The 19723-nt window shown below is 39.7% G+C and overlaps 1 protein-coding gene across 4 annotated transcripts in view; it reads right to left on the reverse strand.

The window, feature by feature from the left end:
- WDR48 (WD repeat domain 48) overlaps positions 1-19723 on the reverse strand; it is a 44978-nt gene that overhangs the window by 3797 nt on the left and 21458 nt on the right. For all 4 annotated transcript variants that reach the window (XM_029242105.1, XM_029242104.1, XM_029242102.1 and 1 more), the window contains exons 8-17: positions 18206-18430; positions 16453-16527; positions 15404-15506; positions 14492-14589; positions 9305-9412; positions 8897-8993; positions 6750-6845; positions 4108-4213; positions 3117-3204; positions 680-756 (exon numbers count right to left, since the gene is read on the reverse strand). In XM_029242105.1, the coding sequence (XP_029097938.1) occupies positions 680-756; positions 3117-3204; positions 4108-4213; positions 6750-6845; positions 8897-8993; positions 9305-9412; positions 14492-14589; positions 15404-15506; positions 16453-16527; positions 18206-18430 (1073 nt within the window). The remainder of the gene's footprint in view (positions 1-679; positions 757-3116; positions 3205-4107; positions 4214-6749; positions 6846-8896; positions 8994-9304; positions 9413-14491; positions 14590-15403; positions 15507-16452; positions 16528-18205; positions 18431-19723) is intronic.

Here is a 19723-nt window from a genome sequence, read left to right on the forward strand (position 1 = left end):
ATATGTTGAGAATTATTTAAGCTGTGTGATGGGATAATGGGGGTTCATTCTCCTATTGTCTTTTTTTGCATATGTTTGGAAATCTCTCTAACAAAAGGTTTTAAAGTCCTACTGATTCTACTTGCTGGGATACACATCAGTGAAACCTTGAATGTTCTTTCTGACTCCCCTCCTAGCATCTCCTGGCCACCCCTCCATCCTATGCTGCAGCTACATAGGTCCTTGACAATTTCAATATCTTACGCAGGCTCCTACTTCCACATCCCTGATCGAACCATTTTCTGGACCTGGAATATCTCTCTTTTGAAGTTCTATCCATCCTTACATGTCCAGCTCAAACTCCATGTCCTTCAAGAAAGCTTTCTGGAAAGCTACAGCCAAAAATTCATTTCTTTCTCCTACACTCATCATTCCGTAAGTATCCATAAAAGCAGTTACTATATGCAGACTGTGTCCTAAACTATGAGAGACAAAATCCATGTTTTACTTATTTTGAACATCTGCAGCCGGCCACAGTAGGTATTTGGTATATGGTTAAATTATATAAACTTTCAATATTATGAAATTAGCCTTAGATCTAGTACTTGCCTCCTGTGCTATAAAAGCAACTATAAGGAATTTTTAAAAATCTCTGGCAATAAATTAGATCAAAGTATCACACGACACTCCATTTACTTACTTTTTTAAGGTTTTTGCTCCTGAAGATGCATGAGGTTGGAGGTAGAAAGGAATTTTGTTGAATTTGGGCATATTTTTCTGAAACATGAAAAGTGAAAAAAGGTAAGATAGTTTCTGTTAGCTGATAAACTAAAATGATGTCAACAGGAAAACTATCCACAAGTTAAGTTATTTCACAATTAAAAGTGACTGTCTATGAAATTTATAATAAGCTATCAAATTATCTACGTCAGCCTTAGTGAAAAGGTATCAGAAAAGTATGATGTTTCATTTTGTAATAAAAGATACATAAAGACAAATTATATGCAATGTCAGTGGCAATATGAAATTGCAGCATGGATCTTCTCAATGAACAATTCAAGGAATGAAAAGGAAACAAATTTTAATTCTTTAAGCCATACAAACCAAAATCTGAGTTCTACATTAAAATGCCCAAACAAAAAATTAAGTGTCTTGCGAGAAACCCACAACATTCACCTTTGAGCAAAACCATACGCTCTACGCTGGTGAGGCCCATTATCCAACTGAAAAGGCCAATCAAAGTCCTCCCACTTTCTTTTCCTCTGACATCAGAGTAAGGTCTGAGGTTTTAAATGAGTGGAAACTTCAGCCAACCACCTAGATGTCCACCATGAGGTAAACCACATACTTAGATGAAGGATAAAATTAATTGGTCATCTTTTCTCTGGGGATTAATCCTCTCCGAGCCTCCATATCATATCCTGTCTGGATGTCTCCTCTGAGGAATGAGCCACAGGCATAAAGTCAGCAATGCATCCAGGTGAGTTTAACACTCGAAGGAAGTTGTGGTTTATGGGGAGCTCAGATTTAGAGAAGACCACAGAATATCTATCAGGTGTCAGACCAGTTTTAAGTTCTTGGAGGTATATCTGGGACAGAAAATGAATTTTCTGCAGGTTCTAGAGATTAAATCTCTTTTCATATATCTTTAGAAATATAGGTCAACAGCACATAAAAGAGTCTAGAAACAGACCCATGTGTGTATAGAAATTTAGTATATGATAAAGATAGCATTTCAAATTAGTAGCAAAAGTTTATTCAATAAATTGTGTTGGCACACTGGCTATCCATTTGGAGAAAGTTAGCATTCTACTTCACACCAAACAGAATAAATTCTAATAGATTGAAGATCTAGACACAAACCATTATCATAAACATACTAGAAGAGAATACAAGAAGAGAACATTTTTGCTACTTTGAAGTGGGAAACACCTAAGCAAGACATGAAACTCAGAGCCAAAAAGGATCTGGTCATATAAAAATTAAAACTCTTTGCCTGCCAAAAGACATCATGAACAAAGTAAAATTCAATTGAGAGGCAAGATAATAGTCAAAGGGTTAATACTGAATATGAACAACGCCTACAAGTCAGTAAGAAAGACAAATAACCCAATAGAAAACTGAGTAAAGAATGCAAATAGGCAATCCACAAAAGAAGAAATAAAAATGGCTAACGTGAAAAGATGCTTAACCTCACCACAAATTAAACCAAAACCAAAAAACACATTAAAACAATGAGATAATATCTGCCTATAAAACAAAAATCTGCCTATCTTTCAGCAAAGATTATAAGTATCCAGCATTGGTGAGGGTGTGCAGTACTGGGCACTCATACACTGTTGGTAAGAGTGTAAACTGGTACAGCCTTTGTGGAGGGCAATTTGGCAATATCTATCGAAATTTAAAATGTGCATACCCTTTGATCCAGCAATTCCACTTCTAGGAATTTATCCTAAAAAGTACACGAAGATATATGTACAAGGATGTTCACTGAAGCATTGTTTGTAATAGAAAACACTGGGTACAACCTAAATGTCCATTTATAGGGACTGGCTAAATAGATCTTGGTACATTTATACAATGGAATACCTTGCAGTCATTAAAAGGAATGATCCATATACAGACATGAAAAAATGTCCAAGATATATTTTTAAGAGAGAAGAGAAAAAAAAAACAAAAAAAAAATCAAGTTGCAGAACAGTATATATAGTAGGAGATTTTGTGCAAAATAAAATGATCTATACACACACACATATATACACAAATAATATATGCTTGTGTACGCATAGAAAAAACTACTGAAGGCTATGCATTAAACTATTAATATTTACTACCTCTGGGAAGAAGAATAGGGAGTGAATAAAAGAGAAACAGTGATTGGGAAAGGGATGGGAATTTCACCTTATTCATTTATTATTTTCTTTGATAAGCATGTATTATTTATATAATTTAAAGACATAAAGAGATATATAAATAATTATTAATACTTCTGAAACTTTGGAACTGCAGGGAAGCAGAAGAGGATTCCACTTGGTAGTGTAGTTTTAATTAAAGATTACACAGTCTAAAGTAGTTCTTAATTGTCTTCATGATTTGGAAAAAAATAAAAGGGCAAAGTGGGAATGGAGGATACTTACATCCACAGTGATGTCAATTACCCATTGTGGCACTGTCTCATTCAGAAGCATGGACTCAGTCTCACCCCCAGAGTCTCGGCAGAGCAGCCTAAACATAATCCAACAGGTAGTAAGTGACAAAACAAGCACAGATCCCCAAATCATTGTCAATAATCGTTAGGGGGAGGGACTGTTACAGAGTTCATTTAAGGATAACCCTCATTTGACAGCTGAGGAAATAAAGTGAAGGCAGGCAGAATGACTCACTCTGCTAAGAGGGAGAGGAAGCCCTAAAACTCAGGCCCCCAGATTTTGAGGCCAGACATATACTACAGCTGCCTGATTCCCTGGGTGAGGATAGGAACCTGGGTATAGGCAAAGCACTTGAGAAAGGTCGTCTGCCAGTGCTATAGAGTGTGGCACTCCACACACAATGGCGGTCAGGTTTATTTTTGGTAACCACACTCTCAGGAAACCATCATAAAGGAAGAAAATTCTGCCCTCAAGGGCAAGACAAACATTTTTCTTACTTCTGGCCCTACAGAAGACTCTAGTAGGCTTTCCCCCATGACTCTCCCTGGGCCTTGGCTGGCAACTTGGAGATGAAGCCAGTCTAGCTCTTGCGTGCAGGCCCTCATGAAGGACTGCCTCACGCCTCAGGTCGGGCCACTGTTGGGCACAACAGTTCCCAAGAGCAGCCCAGTCCATCTTCCCTGGCCAAGCCTGAGGGAAGTTATCTACTCTGATGCTGTCCTGTGGGCAGACACTTCCGGTGATGGTTTCCTGCAGAAACCACTAAGAAGCTGCCTCAAGGCAAGCTATCAACCTCATTTGAACACTAGAGGCTCAGCTCACAATTAGAATGGGGTCTAATAGCACCAGACACTTAACTATGTCATGGAGATGAAGAAGCTTCCAAACCCCTGACACCCCTAGAAGTTAAAAATAAACATGTGCTTGAATGAATACTTCTTGGCAAACAGGATGCCTTCTTAGCCCTTCTTACCCATACCTGAACAAGGTGCGACCTCCAGCTTCACCAAAGATCACAGGAGTGTGTGGGGGCACCTGGAAATAGCCATTTCCCTTCTGTACTCGGTTCTCCTGCTCCCCATTTACTAGGAAAAGGTACAGATGGTGTCAGGATCCAGAGTTAGTGCTAAAAACACAGACTCTAAACATTTCATTTCCACAGAGCCCAACCATTGCAAGATTTTTTAAGTCAAAATCCTGTACGTCAGTCAGAGACAAAAATAAAGGTAAAAATACAAAGTTAAATTCTTGAAAATAAGGAATATGGCAACTTGGGATGTACCTCATGAGAAATGACTACATTTTAGAGGATTTTAACAGAAGAGATTAATGTCTGAGATTTGAGACAAAAACATAACCGTCTATTTCAGCCACAGGTAAGTACAGGACAGCCTCTTTATAAACGATGATCTGCTCTTTTTTTGTTGCGGGGACGGGATGGGGCCGGTAAAATGCCGAGCTCAGAAAAATTTCTGTCAGAAAAAACTTTATGGTTAATGGTAGTCACAACTAATGGCAGAGATAACAGTGAAAAACAAAACCTCAAAGAGGTAATAATCTCATTTTTACTGCTCTCTGCAGACTTCATTTCACTCTGCTTTCTTTGTAATCTTTTGAACGGAGTGCCATCGACCCCCACTCAAGTGCCAGCTTGTACATAAACACTTCCCTGACGAATCTGGAAGCAGTCTTGCCCTCTGCAACCTTACAGCACTCTCAGAACCTCTCTCACAGAACCTACTCTCTGATCTCATAATGCTGATGTAAGCGGCCCTTTGCCCAACCAGAATGCCAGTCCCTGAAGGGCAGGGTCCATGCCCATTTATCTTTATTACCCCCACCTGCAACACAATACAGGCCTCAGAATACTTGAGCTGCTCCCCAAGTATAATCTAAGCAGCTCTTGAGTATCCACTGAGCATGGTGCAGGTGTAGCAGAAGATTACCAGACACGTAGAGTGTGCAGTGTCCTGAGCTCTGGCTGGGTCCTGCCCTGCCTTTACTATGCCAGTTTGATTTTAAGGATGATTTGGGGTTTCCTGTGACTTTTTCTTTATACCCCCAACCAAAGCCTGGATCCAAGAGGTGCTGATTGTGCCACTGTTTTTTTTTTTGATCTTTTTTTTTGAATTTTGTTTTATTTTATTTTTATACAGCAGGTTCTTATTAGTCATCTATTTTATACATATTAGCGAATATACGTCAATCCCAATCCCCCAATTCATCACACCACCCCTACTCTGTGCCACTGTTTTTTGTTTTGTTTTTAAAGATTTTTTTTTTATTTTTTTAAAGTCTTTATTGAATTTGTTACAGTATTGCTTCTGCTTTATGTTTTGGTTTTTTGGCTGCGAGGCATGTGGGATATTAGGTCCCCGACCAGGGATTGAACCCGCAACCCCTGCATTGGAAGGCAAAGTCTTAACCACTGGACCACCAGGGAAGTCCCTGTACCACTGTTTTTTCATTACTTAATATGTATTATTGCTACTTGGGCCTCTGAGGGTACCCTGTCATGTTACAGATGGAGAAAGACAAGCCAAGAACAGGAAATGACATGCCCATAACTACATGGCTGATAAATGGCAGAGCCCATACCAGAACCTAGCTTGCTCAACCCTCTGTGAAGAGAAATTTCCACTGAATTTCTCTGGCTCACAGCCCACTGTACAATTCTAAAGGGGAATAAAGTGGGCCAGGTGACAAAAGAAATGACATCACGGGTGGGGTCAGTGCCCTCTCTATGACAGGGGCATCAGGACACTGGCTTTCAGAGAAAGAGGTATGTCATCCTTGCAAAACAGATTTAAACTCCAAAAATCATTCTGGATGAATCAGTCAGCCAGAACAAAGTCTCTGGCAGAAGGTCCTCATCACTGGTGACCACCGTAAGTGGGCAATCTTCAGAGAATCTTCAGCAGATAAGTCCTCAGTGGGTGGGACTTAAGGTTACATATGAGTTGTGAAATTTTAAGATTTCTTTTCCCCTTTCTTTAATGAAACTGAGCCAAATTCTCCTCTGCTTCCCAGAGAAAGTTACTGCCGCTGCCTGTGGCACACAAAGCTTTTCAATGCCCTCAATGACATTAATTCTTTACACATACTCATTCACTTAACCTGACACTTCTGAGTTGGGATTTGAATTTTTGAGCCAAGATCAGGTAGATCATCAGACTAGGTAATATCTACATTTCAAGCCAATGTGAAGTTTGACTACACAAGGACAAACCTGGCTTTTTGATGTTAATTAGCGAGCACCGGAGGTAAATCTAGCCGGTCCATGGATACCCTAAGAAATATCTTTGGAATAACCCTGCTAAGCTGCCTACGTTTAAGGACAAAGGTCATTTGAATACACAGGGTTTATTCTATATATCTTGTGTATAGAATCTCACTGATTAAAAGCTCTCTTGGAATCTCAGTTAAGACTGGATGGATGTTCTCTAGGATGTGGAAGGGAGGGCAGTAAATTGGGCACATCACATATATTTATTATGTCACACTTTAGCAAATGCTTAAGATAATTTTTTTAAGAAAACATTCTCAGGATAACACACAATCTAAGTATCCTTAACTTCTGAGTAAAATTTAAATCAATTATCCTCATATAAAAACACGAACCATGGTTTACTTCATTTTCTTCTTCATCTATTGGATTCACATGCGTCCTAGGCCAATACTCTAGGAGGGCCTGGAGTAAAAGTCCTCCTAAGTTCACTGCAAAAGAGTTAATATAAAAAAGAAATGGAAAAGAGAATCATTAGCTTTAACCTAAAAATAGAGGGAAAGAAGTAAAAATTAAAAGTTTCCACAAACTCTGATGTTACATTCTTAACCCAATGCCAAGGATGTTTAAAAGCAAGATTTAGAGATATCACGAAGTCTATTAAAATTTTATCTTAGAATGTTTAAAGCTGTGATAATATGGAGCAAACACATATTCTATTTGGTTGTTCAGATACAGCCATTCTTTAAAAATGAACAAACAAAAACAGCAACTGTAGTCTTTAAAGGGCTACTTCCATACAAAGCCAATACACTGTATTTATATATATCAGGTATTTCTACATGCTACATTCATAATCAACAAAATGTAATAGACTCTTATGAAGATGAGTCTCTTCTCAACATACACAAGAATTAACTCAATATGGATTAAAGACTTGATGTAAGACCTGAAACCATAAAACTCCTAGAAGAAAACACAGGCAGTAAGCTCGCTGACAATGGTCTTGGCAATGATTTTTTTGGATCTGACACCAAAAGCAAGGGCAATGAAGGCAAAAATAAACAAGTGGGACTACATCAAACTAAAAAGTTTCTGCAGAGCAAAGGAAATCATCAACAAAATGAAAAGGCAACCTAGTGAATGGGAGAAAATATTTGCAAATCATGTATCTGAAAGGGGTTAATATCCAAAATATATAAAAAATTCATACAACTCAATAGCAAAAAAACTGAACAATCTGATTAAAAAATGGGTAGAAGATCTGAATAGACATTTTTCCAAAGAAGACACACAGTCAACAGGTACATGAAAAGATGCTCAACATCATTAATCACCAGGGAAATGCAAATCAAAACCACAATGACATATCACCTCACACCTGTCAGAGTGGCTATTATCAAAAAGACCATAAGTAACAAATGTTTGAGAGTACGTGGAGAAACAGGAATCCTTGTGCACTACTGATGGGAATGTAAATTGGTGAAGCCACTGTGGACAACAGTACGGCAGTTCCTCAAAAATAAAACTATTATATCTAGTAATTCCACTTCTGACTATTTATCCAAAGAAAAGGAAACCACTAATTCAAAAAGATATATGCACCCCCATGTTCACTGCAGCACTATTTGCAATAGCCAAGATATTAGAAACAACCTCATTGTCCACTGATGAATGAATGGGTAAAGAAAATGTGATACATACACACACACACAAAAATATTATTCAGTCATAAAAAAGAATGAAGTCTTGCCATTTGCGACAACAAGGATGAACCGTGAAGGCATTATGGTTAAGTGAAATATGTCAGACACAGAAAGACAAATACCACTTATATGTGGAATCTAAAAACAAAAAACAAAGCTCACAGATACAGAGAACAGATTGATGGTTGCCAGATGTGGGGAGTAATGGAATGGGTAAGATGGGTGAAGGGGGTCAAAAGGTACAATCTTCCAGTTATAAAATAAATAAGTCATGGGGCTGTAATATACAGCGTGGCAACTGTAGTTACTAATACTGTATTGCATATTTGAAAGGTGCTAAGAGAGTAGGATCCTAAAAATTCTCATTTAGAAAAAAAAATTTTCTGTGTATGGTGATGGATGTTAACTAGACTTATTGTAGTGATTATTTTACAATATATACAACTACTGAATCATTATATTGTACATCTGAAACTAATACATTATATGTCAGTTATACTTCAATAATTTTTTTTTAAATTGGGGGGGAAAAACTGTTTCCTAGATTCACTTTCCTAACCTAACAGACTTCCCACATGGTTTAAGGGTAGAGAGTGTGCTGCATGTTTAATTGTTAAAGCTAAGCCATAGATTGTGAGAAAAATCAAGATCCCCAAAACATTTAAAATGAATAGTATTTTCCATTTCCATATGAGAGAATATACAGGTTTCTTGAAAAATGATTTTTGAAAAACACAAATATTGTTTAAAAAAAAAAAGATGAGCACATAAAAAAACAGCACAGATCCACCATCTCTTTTGGAAGGAGAAAGGGAAAGAAGGACACTTAAACTCACGTTTTGGATCTGACCCGTCAGGGCTGCTAAAGCCAGCATCTTTTGCAGAAACCCAAGCAGCAAAACAGTCACTCTCATCCAAAGTAATTGTCAACATCTGTCAAAAGAAAAAAATTGTTAGTGACATTCCATGTGAATACATTCTCCAAATAAGTCTCTAAACCATTACTTATTTGTACTATTTAACTAAAGTGCTAAGCCACAGATTCAGAACCAAAATGTGTTTCTGGGTGATTCAATGCAACTACAATTTAATATACTGGCATATGAAAAGGCATTTAAACTGCATAAAATTTTTTCCTTTCATACATAAAAACACAGGACTCCATAACTAATAATACTTAATTTTGAGCTATATTAGAAATTTTCAACTATCCCAAATCGCACAAATATCAATTGCTAACTTACCCCTGTTTTTAAGTCTACTGAGAACCAATTTGGTACATATACCATCTTAAATCTTTTCTTAATTTCATCTTCAAAATCCACTTTGCCCAGATCTTCAACTTTACATGCCTATACATCAAAAATAAAGTATGATAATTATCAATGTTAAGTGGTCAACTGATTTGATTCTGACTTAGCTACTCAAAATTTTACACATTTGCCTAAATATAATGGAGTCTTAAATACATTCCAAAAAGAACATGGTCAAATATTTTTATCTTAAAGCATTTACCTTTAAGTAACTACGTCCTATTAAAATTTTAAATTAGAAAACCACAAACTGTTCTTTTTTGGGAAACTGTAACCTAATTTTGCTCATACTGATATAGTATACCACCACACTTATCAGGAAGCAATGTCAAATGAAGCAAAAAAAATCTTCAAGGAACAAATAACAGTTTATAAGCACTTTAGGAGAATTGTGAAGCTATCAATACCTTCAGACAACAGCTATAATATAAGCAGCAATTTTAAGTTTCTCTTTCTTGACCATTACAATCCTTTTTATTCATTCCCTAAATATCTATGCTCCCCAAAAGTATGTCCTGAACTTCCCCTCGTGCCATGGAGCATTTCCAATCACAGTTCATCTCAATCCTGAACAATATCACAGAATGTTCCCTCTACCTATTCTTCTTAACAGCAAACTGGCTCTTTCCTGAGGGTCCCATCTCATCAGCTGTCTTCTCAAAGGGTGACTCTGCATCTTCTCCTACATCCCATAACTCTCTAATGGCATACAGAGACCATCATTCCACCATCACTATGTAAAAACTCCTATTTCTTTGAGCCCGTATCATTTAGCTGCAGTAAACCGTACCCCTTTTCCTCACAGCCATCTAGCAACCTCTGTGCTCACTCTCCCTCATCTCCCTCATTCAATGGCAACTTGAGCCTGGCATAATGTCTTAAAACCCATCTTGAGATCTTGCTTGCATCCCGGACAATATGAACATCCACATGGACAACACACAGGACAAGATGGCCTCTCAAATCCTTGACAGTATTCCCACTATAAATATACAGTCATTAATGCTACCTGGAACTTGTTTCCAAAGTCAGTCCTCCACAACATCTTTGTCAAATCTCTACTCTCCTCATACCCCTGACCTTGCTGCCACCACCTCCCTCACTACCCCCAGCACATGACTCTGACCTCTACTTCTCAAAAAAAGAGAAGCCTTGACAGAATCCTCTTAACTCTCTGCTACTGTTCTTCCTGGTGCAAGGAAAAAGGTGTCCCTCCTTTCTGTGCTCTGGATCCCCTCACCTCTTGCTTCTTGGGGACCTTGTACCATCATTTACCTTCTCATGTGTCTATGGGCTTCTCCCCATGAACAGTGAACCACGATCAAATTTCTCCCATCTTAAAAATGCCTAAACACCGAAACAAAACCTTCCCTTGCTTGACCTTCTCATGCCTAAATCTTCTCCAGCTATTGCCTTTCCTGCCCATCTCACCAAAGTCAAATTTCATCTAAGATTGTCTCCCCTCAAATTGTTTCTTCACCTCCCAAACACTATTCAACCCACTCTATCTGGCTTTTGCCCTTAGATCTCCCTAGAAACTGCTCTCCCCAGACACCATCCTCTTTATTGGCTAGATCCATGTGCACGTTCCATTCCACCGTCTCACACAAACTCTCAGCAGGCCAATGCAGCTAACCACAAGCTCCTTTCTGAAATGCTTAATTAGTCCTTGAGCTCTTCGTTTTCTTACCCCTTTTTATTACATACCTTTGTGGCTTCCTCTTTTTCTAAAAATTCTTGAAAGGGAGATGACTTGGTTTCTTCTATTTTCAGTATAGATGTATCCCTTAGGAACTCTGACCTTTCTCATGGCTCCAATTATAATCCACAGCTGAAGACGGCTGAACCGATTTCTCCAGCCCAGTTCTTTCATTCGTGCATTAGGTTGTATAGCTCTCTGCCCAGCAAACACCTCTACCCAGATATCTCACATAAATCCAAATCTGTTGTCTTTCTCACCATGTCCCTTTCGCCCAACAATGCTTTCAAACTCTTACGTTCCCTGTATCACTTCCACTCACCAAACTAATCCTGAAACCTAGGACTAATCTCTGCTCCTTCCTTTTCTTGATACTCCCTTTTATTCAAGCATCACTCTTATCTATAGGCCTAAATCTCTTTCTAATCATTCTGTTTTTTTCCCCTTGTTCCCACCCCACTCTAGAGGAATATCCGATATTTCGCCTGTATTAGTACAACAGCCTCCTAACTATTATGTGTCAGTCACTACAGTAAATACTTCTCAAACACCCCCTTAACATTACCAAGAAATATGGACCATCCAGATTTTAGGAATAAAGACAAAGGTAAGCATATTCTGGAGATCACTTGGCTAGTAGCTGGCAGAGCCAAGGTCAGAATGCAGCTCTAACTCTGAGCCTATGGTCCTAAATACTCCTGACTTCCATATTTCTGTATAATGCCATGTCTATTTTGCCTGATCACTTGATCTTAAAACCTCAAGGTCTAGTGTCTGGATATGGGAAGCTGCCAGGGACACAAAAATGCCAATGATGGTGCATGCCAGCTGAGTGCCCCATCTAAGTAGAACTACCTCCCATTCAGACAGCAGGACTCTACTCAGTCTTCAGCTAATTAGACCAAGAGAGGACATCAGACTCATAGGCAGAAAATCAAAGAGGAACTGGCTCGATTTGACTTTGTTAGATATTCTGGAGAACATCAGATGCTGCGCAGCATGAGGTAAAGCCTAGCCACAGGGCAGAGCTAGGGCCACATTAGTGGTGAAGCAGCCAAATTCCTACTGATGAGGTCCTTTAGGGCTACTCTGGATCCTCTCCGTCTTCACAGAACCCCTCTCTGAAACAAACGTGAGTTTCTGGTCCCCTGACAAGCACACCTCTACTGTAGGAAAAAAACCAATCGGAATTTTTGGAGCCTACTGCAATTAAATTTTCCACTCAACTAAGGTCTCTTGTTCTGAAGCCATGCTCACCAAGCAACTGTTCTGTAATGTGATTTCCCACACAGCTGCGCCACAGGGAGGGAATGTGTTAGTTAGGCCAAGGTTTCCATTCAGAGACAGTCCCCTTTTCCGAGAAAGAAATGTGTTTATTTTTTGGATCCAGAAGTTAACTTAAGTGAACCTCTGTTCCTTATAACCAGGAACCTAACCAAAATACCAGATCTTTTCAATTCTTCCTTTAAAATATACCCAACATCTGTCTCTCCTTTTATTTTTGGATCAAATCGTCTTATTGAGGGACTCCAGGGGAGGGTGGAAGGCCTGGAGGACAATGAGATCTGATGTCTTCGGTCTGGCCAGGATCTCTCCAAGGCTTCACAATGGCCAAAACTCATCCATCTCTTTCTTTAGATCCTCAAGTCATTATGCTTAAGACAACTGACTTCCTGACTTCCAGCTTCTTTCCCATGATACGTACTGCTACTGCTCTGAACATAGGGTTTTCCTGCTCTAAAATCATCTATGATTAAGAATCTTTAGGAAGTACCAAAGAAAGGCCAAGCCTGGAGCCTGAAATTCATGACTTTTTGGTAAATGACGTGAATCTCATCTTTCATCCTTACACACCCCTGCTACTCTTATACTTACTCTGGTCTCCAGCTATACAAAACTGTTCACCTGGCCCTGAATAAGTATGTTTTGATTACCTTCCTCTTGTGCCTTTGCCATTCACTCCCTCTTCCTAAAATGCCCTCCCATAATCCATCTGCTGGAATCCTTTAAGGCCCTGTTCAAATGATTTCTCCACTGTGAGGTTCTCCTGATTTCTCCAGTTGTAAGTAATCACCTTTGTCCATAAGCTATCTTGTGCTCTGTTGTCCCTCCTACAAAAAGGGATCATGAAATACACTTTTTCATCATTTGTGACCCTCAGCACAGTTCTGTGCACACAGTATTCATTCATTCCAGAATTTTTTTTTTTTTTGTGGTATGCGTACCTCTTACTGTTGTGGCCTCTCCTGTCGCGGAGCACAGGCTCCGGACGCGCGCGCAGGCTCAGCAGCCACGGCTTACAGGCCTAGCCACTCCGCGGCATGTGGGATCTTCCCAGACCAGGGCATGAACCCGTGTCCCCTGTATCGGCAGGCGGACTCTCAACCACTGCACCACCAGAGAAGCCCCAGAAATATTTTTTGAACAAATATAACAACAACACTAAGAAGGAACATTTGTCAGGATTCTAAAAGCAAACTTTTCAATCTGTCTATAAATTCTTCAGTGCTATTTATAATGTGGTTGAACAGCTTAATACATCTCAATTATCCAAGGAGTCACTGTAACATGACCCAAAGTAGTAACTGCTGCTCACAGTGATGGCTATAAATCCTAAGAAATGGCCAAACTTATTTTGTGTACTCCAGTGGTTCTCAACCCAGGGTGATTTTGCATCCTTCTTCTTCCTTCCTCCTCCTAAACATTTGGCAATATCTAGAGACAGTTTTGGTTGTTATAACCGAAGTGGGGGATAGGGATGAAGGTGGTTACTGGCATCTACTGGGTAGAGGCTAAGGGGTGCTCCTAAACATCCTACAATGCACAGGACAGATCCTACCCCGCCCCCCCCCCCGCCCCCCTGACAAAACGTCAACAGTTTCAAGGATGAGGAACTCTGTTGTTTTCATTTTAAGGGAAGGCAGCACAACACAGTTTGTAATACACTAAACAGAGAAAACGGTTCCATTCAAATTCTGGGTACTTAAAAAGATAAACTATGGGGCTTCCGTGGTGGCGCAGTGGTTGAGAGTCTGCCTGCCGATGCAGGGGACACGGGTTCGTGTCCCGGTCCGGGAAGATCCCACATGCCACGGAGCAGCTGGGCCCACGAGCCATGGCCGCTGAGCCTGCGCGTCCGGAGCCTGTGCTCCGCAACGGGAGAGGCCACAACAGTGAGAGGCCCGCGTACCGCAAAAAAAAAAAAAAAAAAAGATAAACTATGGCCTTATCTAATATTCACATAAGAATATAAATATCCACCCCAAAATAAGGCTGCAATTAAATCTTTATTTATATGATAATTATCTTGGTTATTTTATACACACACACATATAACACATATACACACACAGACTACAATAAAAAATAAAGGGATACATAATCCAATAACCTATATTTAATTACAAAAAGATACTTACCTTTAATACATCCCAATATGCCACATTATTATTGGTATCTTTGGTTAATATATGTCTCTTATCATTAAGAATGTGACACTGAATAATACTAGCACCCCCTAAAGGAAACAAATCCACACAATTAGGAAAACAATCCTACATTTAAATTCACAGTACAGCAATAATGTTAACTGGCATGTATTGTAACAGAATGTAAATCATACTAGCCCCCAGAAAGGAGAAGGTAAATCAGAATACCATATAATTATACCTAAGGCAATTTAAGGCTAACCAAAGAAAAACTGTCTGATTTTAATAACAGATTAAAAGACTCTCCATTCACTTCAAGGGTCTTAGTGGAAAATTATTAAGAACAAACCCCTTAATAATTTTTTTACCCACTAGGAGAAGTCCACATGATGACAGGAAATCTCTGAATTAGTCCTATCTCTCATTAACTTTTGTTTCCTATCTTCCTTTTCCTGAATGGACATTCTATCCTAAAGGTCACAGTGTGGACATCTAACTATAGATAAACACACCATTCAATACTCTTAATCCCCTTGAAGTCAGAGCTGTCACTTGCAGTTGTAGCATGCAGAATTCAGGGGCCAGATCTGACCATTCTGGCTTGTGCCAAAAGAAAACATTAAATCTTATATCTTTTACAAAGCGGTTGCTGGCTTTACCAAGACCATGATTATTCTAATGCTGGGCAAAAAGATTAACTCAAGAAAGCTCAATTTTTAAAGTCACTAAAAAGCATTTAAAAAATATTTTTCTTCTATTAAAAACAAACCAATATACTATTAGTCTTTTGTTGACATCAGGATTACATTTAAAGGAAGGTCATCTCCTTTATTTTTGTCAATTTCTTCGTAAGTATAATTAACTTCAGTAAAACGGACAATACCTTCCAATATCCTTACTTACCTTTAATAACCTGGTCGGGTTGTGTACAAAGGGGTGTTATAGGATTTGTACAGTCATTGTCATAATCTCCAGAGGCTCTAAAATTATGAATTCCTTTCAATGTCTAAAGGAACAAAATTCATTATTTAATCATTTTATGCCAATTAAAGTGGCAAGAAAAACAAAGAACAAAAAAGAAACCAACAACAAAGGACAAATGAGAAAAACCAACAATAACAACATCAATCAAAAAATACTTAGTCACAAAATACAATTACCTACCATGATTAAAAAAATACAAAACAAAAATTAAGAAGGGAATGTTGTCTTTCTGGAGAGAAGACTAGGCACTCTTCCAGGTAAAGCTATGTTGATCTCAAATTGGCACAATGAAATTTAAACAAGTTATATAACATTTTTTTTTACAAGTACAGAGAAAGACCACTTGATCTACATATAAACAGGAATAAACGCAAACACTTTCTCTTTTGTTATCCACAAACAGTCTGGTAAGCGAGAAAACTTTAATCTTCTCTAATTAAGACTTAAGAATTAATAGTACTTTTGTGATTTCTCTCTGCTTATCCTTTATTTCTATACCTGTTCTTCATGCTATAAAGAAAAAGGAAATGAATTTGAAAAAACAACTTTCTGCTTTCTCTACGTTTAGAAAAACAGAATCCTAGAGTTTCCCTGCTGTGTTGGTACTTGGGCTGCCTCTTTTCAAATACAGCTTCATGAGATCAGAAGCTGTACTACTTTAAAGCTGTACTACTTTAAAGCTGTACTTTACTGGTTTTATCAGGGAACAGTGCTTATTCTAAGCACATCAAATGTGTATCTTGGCTCCTGACAAAGAAGTCAGAAGCTGCATTTTGACTATGACCTTAATTTTTGTACAATCCTTAGGATCACACCTGCATTCATAGGGGCTTTCAGATTTTTGTCACTGTCCAAAAGCATGCTGAGAGTCAGGCTCATACTGAGCACTTGCTACTGGTACCTGGGAGGTCCGTGATAACAAACCACATGTTTATAAACCTTTGCCAGATATACAGTGGCTCACTTACCCATTTATTTACTGTAGACTTCGTTGTTGCAACCCAGATTGCAGGAGGGGGATCAGCTGATCTGTCAAGCTCCATCTGAAATAAAGCACAAAAATATTGCTTTGTGGAATGTTGACTCTTCTGAACTGCCAGGACCAGCTATACACTATTAAATATCAACTCCTTCATTCAACATCTGTGTGCTGACGATACCACAGCGTGTGTTAAAAGCTAGCGATGCACAGAAGAATGAGTCTCTTTGCTATAGGAATTCGTAGCCCTATAAAAGTGTAATAGGGGTGACTACTTACCAAAAACAGTGGCTTAAAGTTTTAAGTGTGGATAATTTAAGGGTTCTAGATGGGTACAGTCAAAAGGATGACTTACTATAACTTTTTGGTTTTGTCACTCCTGTGTTTGGTCTTCATGTTCTTAGTAACAAGGAAATATGTTTTTTTCTTGGAAAATGTTTGTAGCAAAAACCAAAACCACCATTCTAACAACACAGCAAAAGGAAAAGTACCCACATAATGTACCCCCACACACATTTGCTTAAGGAATACAACTGTACTTTGTGAACAGTTTACTGTGTCCTCCTATATTTTTAAAATACCATACATATAAAAATACACATATACCCATGTATACATTATGCAAATGGAATGACTCTACATTTGCCCACTATTCTTCCTGCACCAGGAAATTGCAGGTTTTTAGACATGGGGACAGGGCTGAACCACTAGCAAGTAGGAATCCTCTTCAGTTCACAGTGATGCTCCTTACAACATGGTTATGCCTGTGCTAAACACTTCTAGTCTTTTTCTCCACAGCCAAGAGATCCTGGCAGCTGCGGGACTCGCAGTGCAGTTTCTCCTCCATACGTGACTCTCCCCATCAGTGTGCTTCCTGCACACATGCTGTGCCTGTATTTCAGCCTCCACTCTCTTGCTTCTCTAAAGGATTATTGCTTTTGTCCATTAGGCTGTGCCATCTGTTTTAAAGAACTGTAACTGGCCAGTATTATGTGAGCTCTTAGACCACAGGCATCCTCTCAAGTATCTCATTTGACCTCTATTCCCTTTTTCAGTCCTTCCTCCTATACTGTGGTTTCAGATGTCACTTAGTTTCGTAGATGATGAGTATTTACAATTGTTTCCTGCTTTCCTTGTTGTTTTCAGATGATTTCTGAGAAGGGGTGGGGGGGAGTGCTGCCTTTATGCCTCCATTTTAAACCTGGAAATCTCCTCACCGTTGTCTTAACGTGCAATTCTGTGAACATCGGTGAGACTGAACATCTTGTCAATGATGACTGGCCATTTTCTAGGCTTCAATTTTAGCAGATGTCAATTTGGATGGCTTCTCAAGTACCCTTTTACCCACCACCCAGGACTATTTTGAGTCAGTGATGGTTTGGAATATGAACCAGCTTCCCCTCTTCTTCAGGAGAACTCTTCTACATCCTCCTCTTGAGGCAGTGGACAAATTTCTGCTTTGCTGTCCACTCTCAGATACCTGAACTCCTCATATTCCTCCTCTAAGGACAGGTTAGGAAAGTCAGGAGAGCTCAGGAGCACTTTGGGGCCAGCTCACTAGGATTCGCCAGTGCGAGAGCCATCCATCCCTGATGTACCCATGAAATCGCCATTTCTTCTATGGGTGACTAACAAGTATCTTTTTACAACCTCACAGTTGATTTGTGTTTTAATATTGATTTTGCTGTATTTGGCTAGCACACGTAACAATCTTAATCATAAAACTAAAACATATGACATACCTTGAGAACTGGTGCTTTTTCCTCACAGATTAGCACCCGAATGTCAGGGTTTCTTAGGTCTGTACAATAAATCTTCCGGTCCCTTCCTCCAGAGTACACATGTGTGAAGGTGTCATTGACCTGTAGAGCCCAAACACCTTCATCATGCACTCGGTACGTTGCTATACATCTCTGCTGGCCAAGGGACCAAAGGCGAATTGTCCCATCAGAACTGCCGGAAAGGCACTGAGAACAAAGAAAGCTAAGGTTAGAAACCTGCCAAAAAGTTCCTGCTTTCTTGTGCTTTGCACTTGTCTTCGCTCCTGACTCCACAATGTCAAACACACACCTCTAACAACCTGTATTCCTGACTCTGATAAAGACTTCTGACAAGCATACACCATAGCCTGAAACGACCAAAGGCAACAGTATGGGCTCAAGCAGGGGAACCCTCTGAGCAAAACTTCCTCTGTCCTGTGTACCTGGCCACTTGTTGCATCACCATCCCTTGGGAACATGTTAAAAATGTAAATTCCCCGTTCCCATTCCAGACCTAATGAGGCAGAAACTCTGGTGGGGCTCAGCAATCTGTTTTGACAGGCTCTCCAGGTCATTCTGGTATGCCAAGTTTTTTTTTTTTTTTTTTTTTTTTTGCGGTATGCAGGCTTTTCACCGTTGTAGCCTCTCCCGTTGTGGAGCACAGGCTCCGGACGTGCAGGCTCAGCGGCCATGGCTCACGGGCCCAGCCGCTCCACAGAATGTGGGATCCTCCCGGAGCGGGGCACGAACCCGTGTCCCCTGCATCAGCAGGCGGACTCTCAACCACTGTGCCACCAGGGAAGCCCTGGTATGCTAAGTTTGACAAGCATTGCACTAGGCAAGGAAGCCTTCTGCAGCCCTGGGTCACACCTCTGTTTTGTCCCCCACCTCACAGCTCTGGATTCCTGATGGCCTGCCAGGTCTCCTGGATTCTACTGACAGGAGCCAAAAGCAAAATCCAGGCTTGCCACTCACTCTGTGAGCTTGGATACTTCCTATATGAGCTTCAAGTTCAACATCCATTTTTATAGGGCTACATTAATACAAAATGTAGACCCTCGGCATTCAGAGTTAACATTGGCGATTCTGACAATTTCTAAAGGCTCAGGAGTGTCAACTACATAGAAGTTGCAGGTACACAAATCAGGGCTGAGCACACAGAGAGTGTGACAGAAACAGGCAGAATCAGCCACCCCACATTCACATTCAGCATGCCTGGTGTTCTCTACTAGTTACTGTGGTGACCTGAGGAAAGGGATAAAAACTTATTTCTTTGGGGAAAAAAATCACCCTGAGGGGAAAGGAACTGCTGGTGCTGGTGTATGAAATTAAGCAGGCAAAGACCTTCAAAGAAGAGAAGATAGTTGTGGGCTTGGAGACCTGGACAGTGTTTGATGAGGCCTTCAGGGATATTAAGGATTTACTGGCCTGCTCTGACTTGAAGGGGCCTTCAGACATGTTTAATTAAACAAACACCATACTAACAGACTCCCCCATAAG

Source organism: Monodon monoceros, unplaced genomic scaffold (genome assembly GCF_005190385.1).
Source record: "Monodon monoceros isolate NGI ecotype Baffin Bay Population unplaced genomic scaffold, NGI_Narwhal_1 Super_Scaffold_3, whole genome shotgun sequence".
Lineage (NCBI taxonomy): Eukaryota > Metazoa > Chordata > Mammalia > Artiodactyla > Monodontidae > Monodon > Monodon monoceros.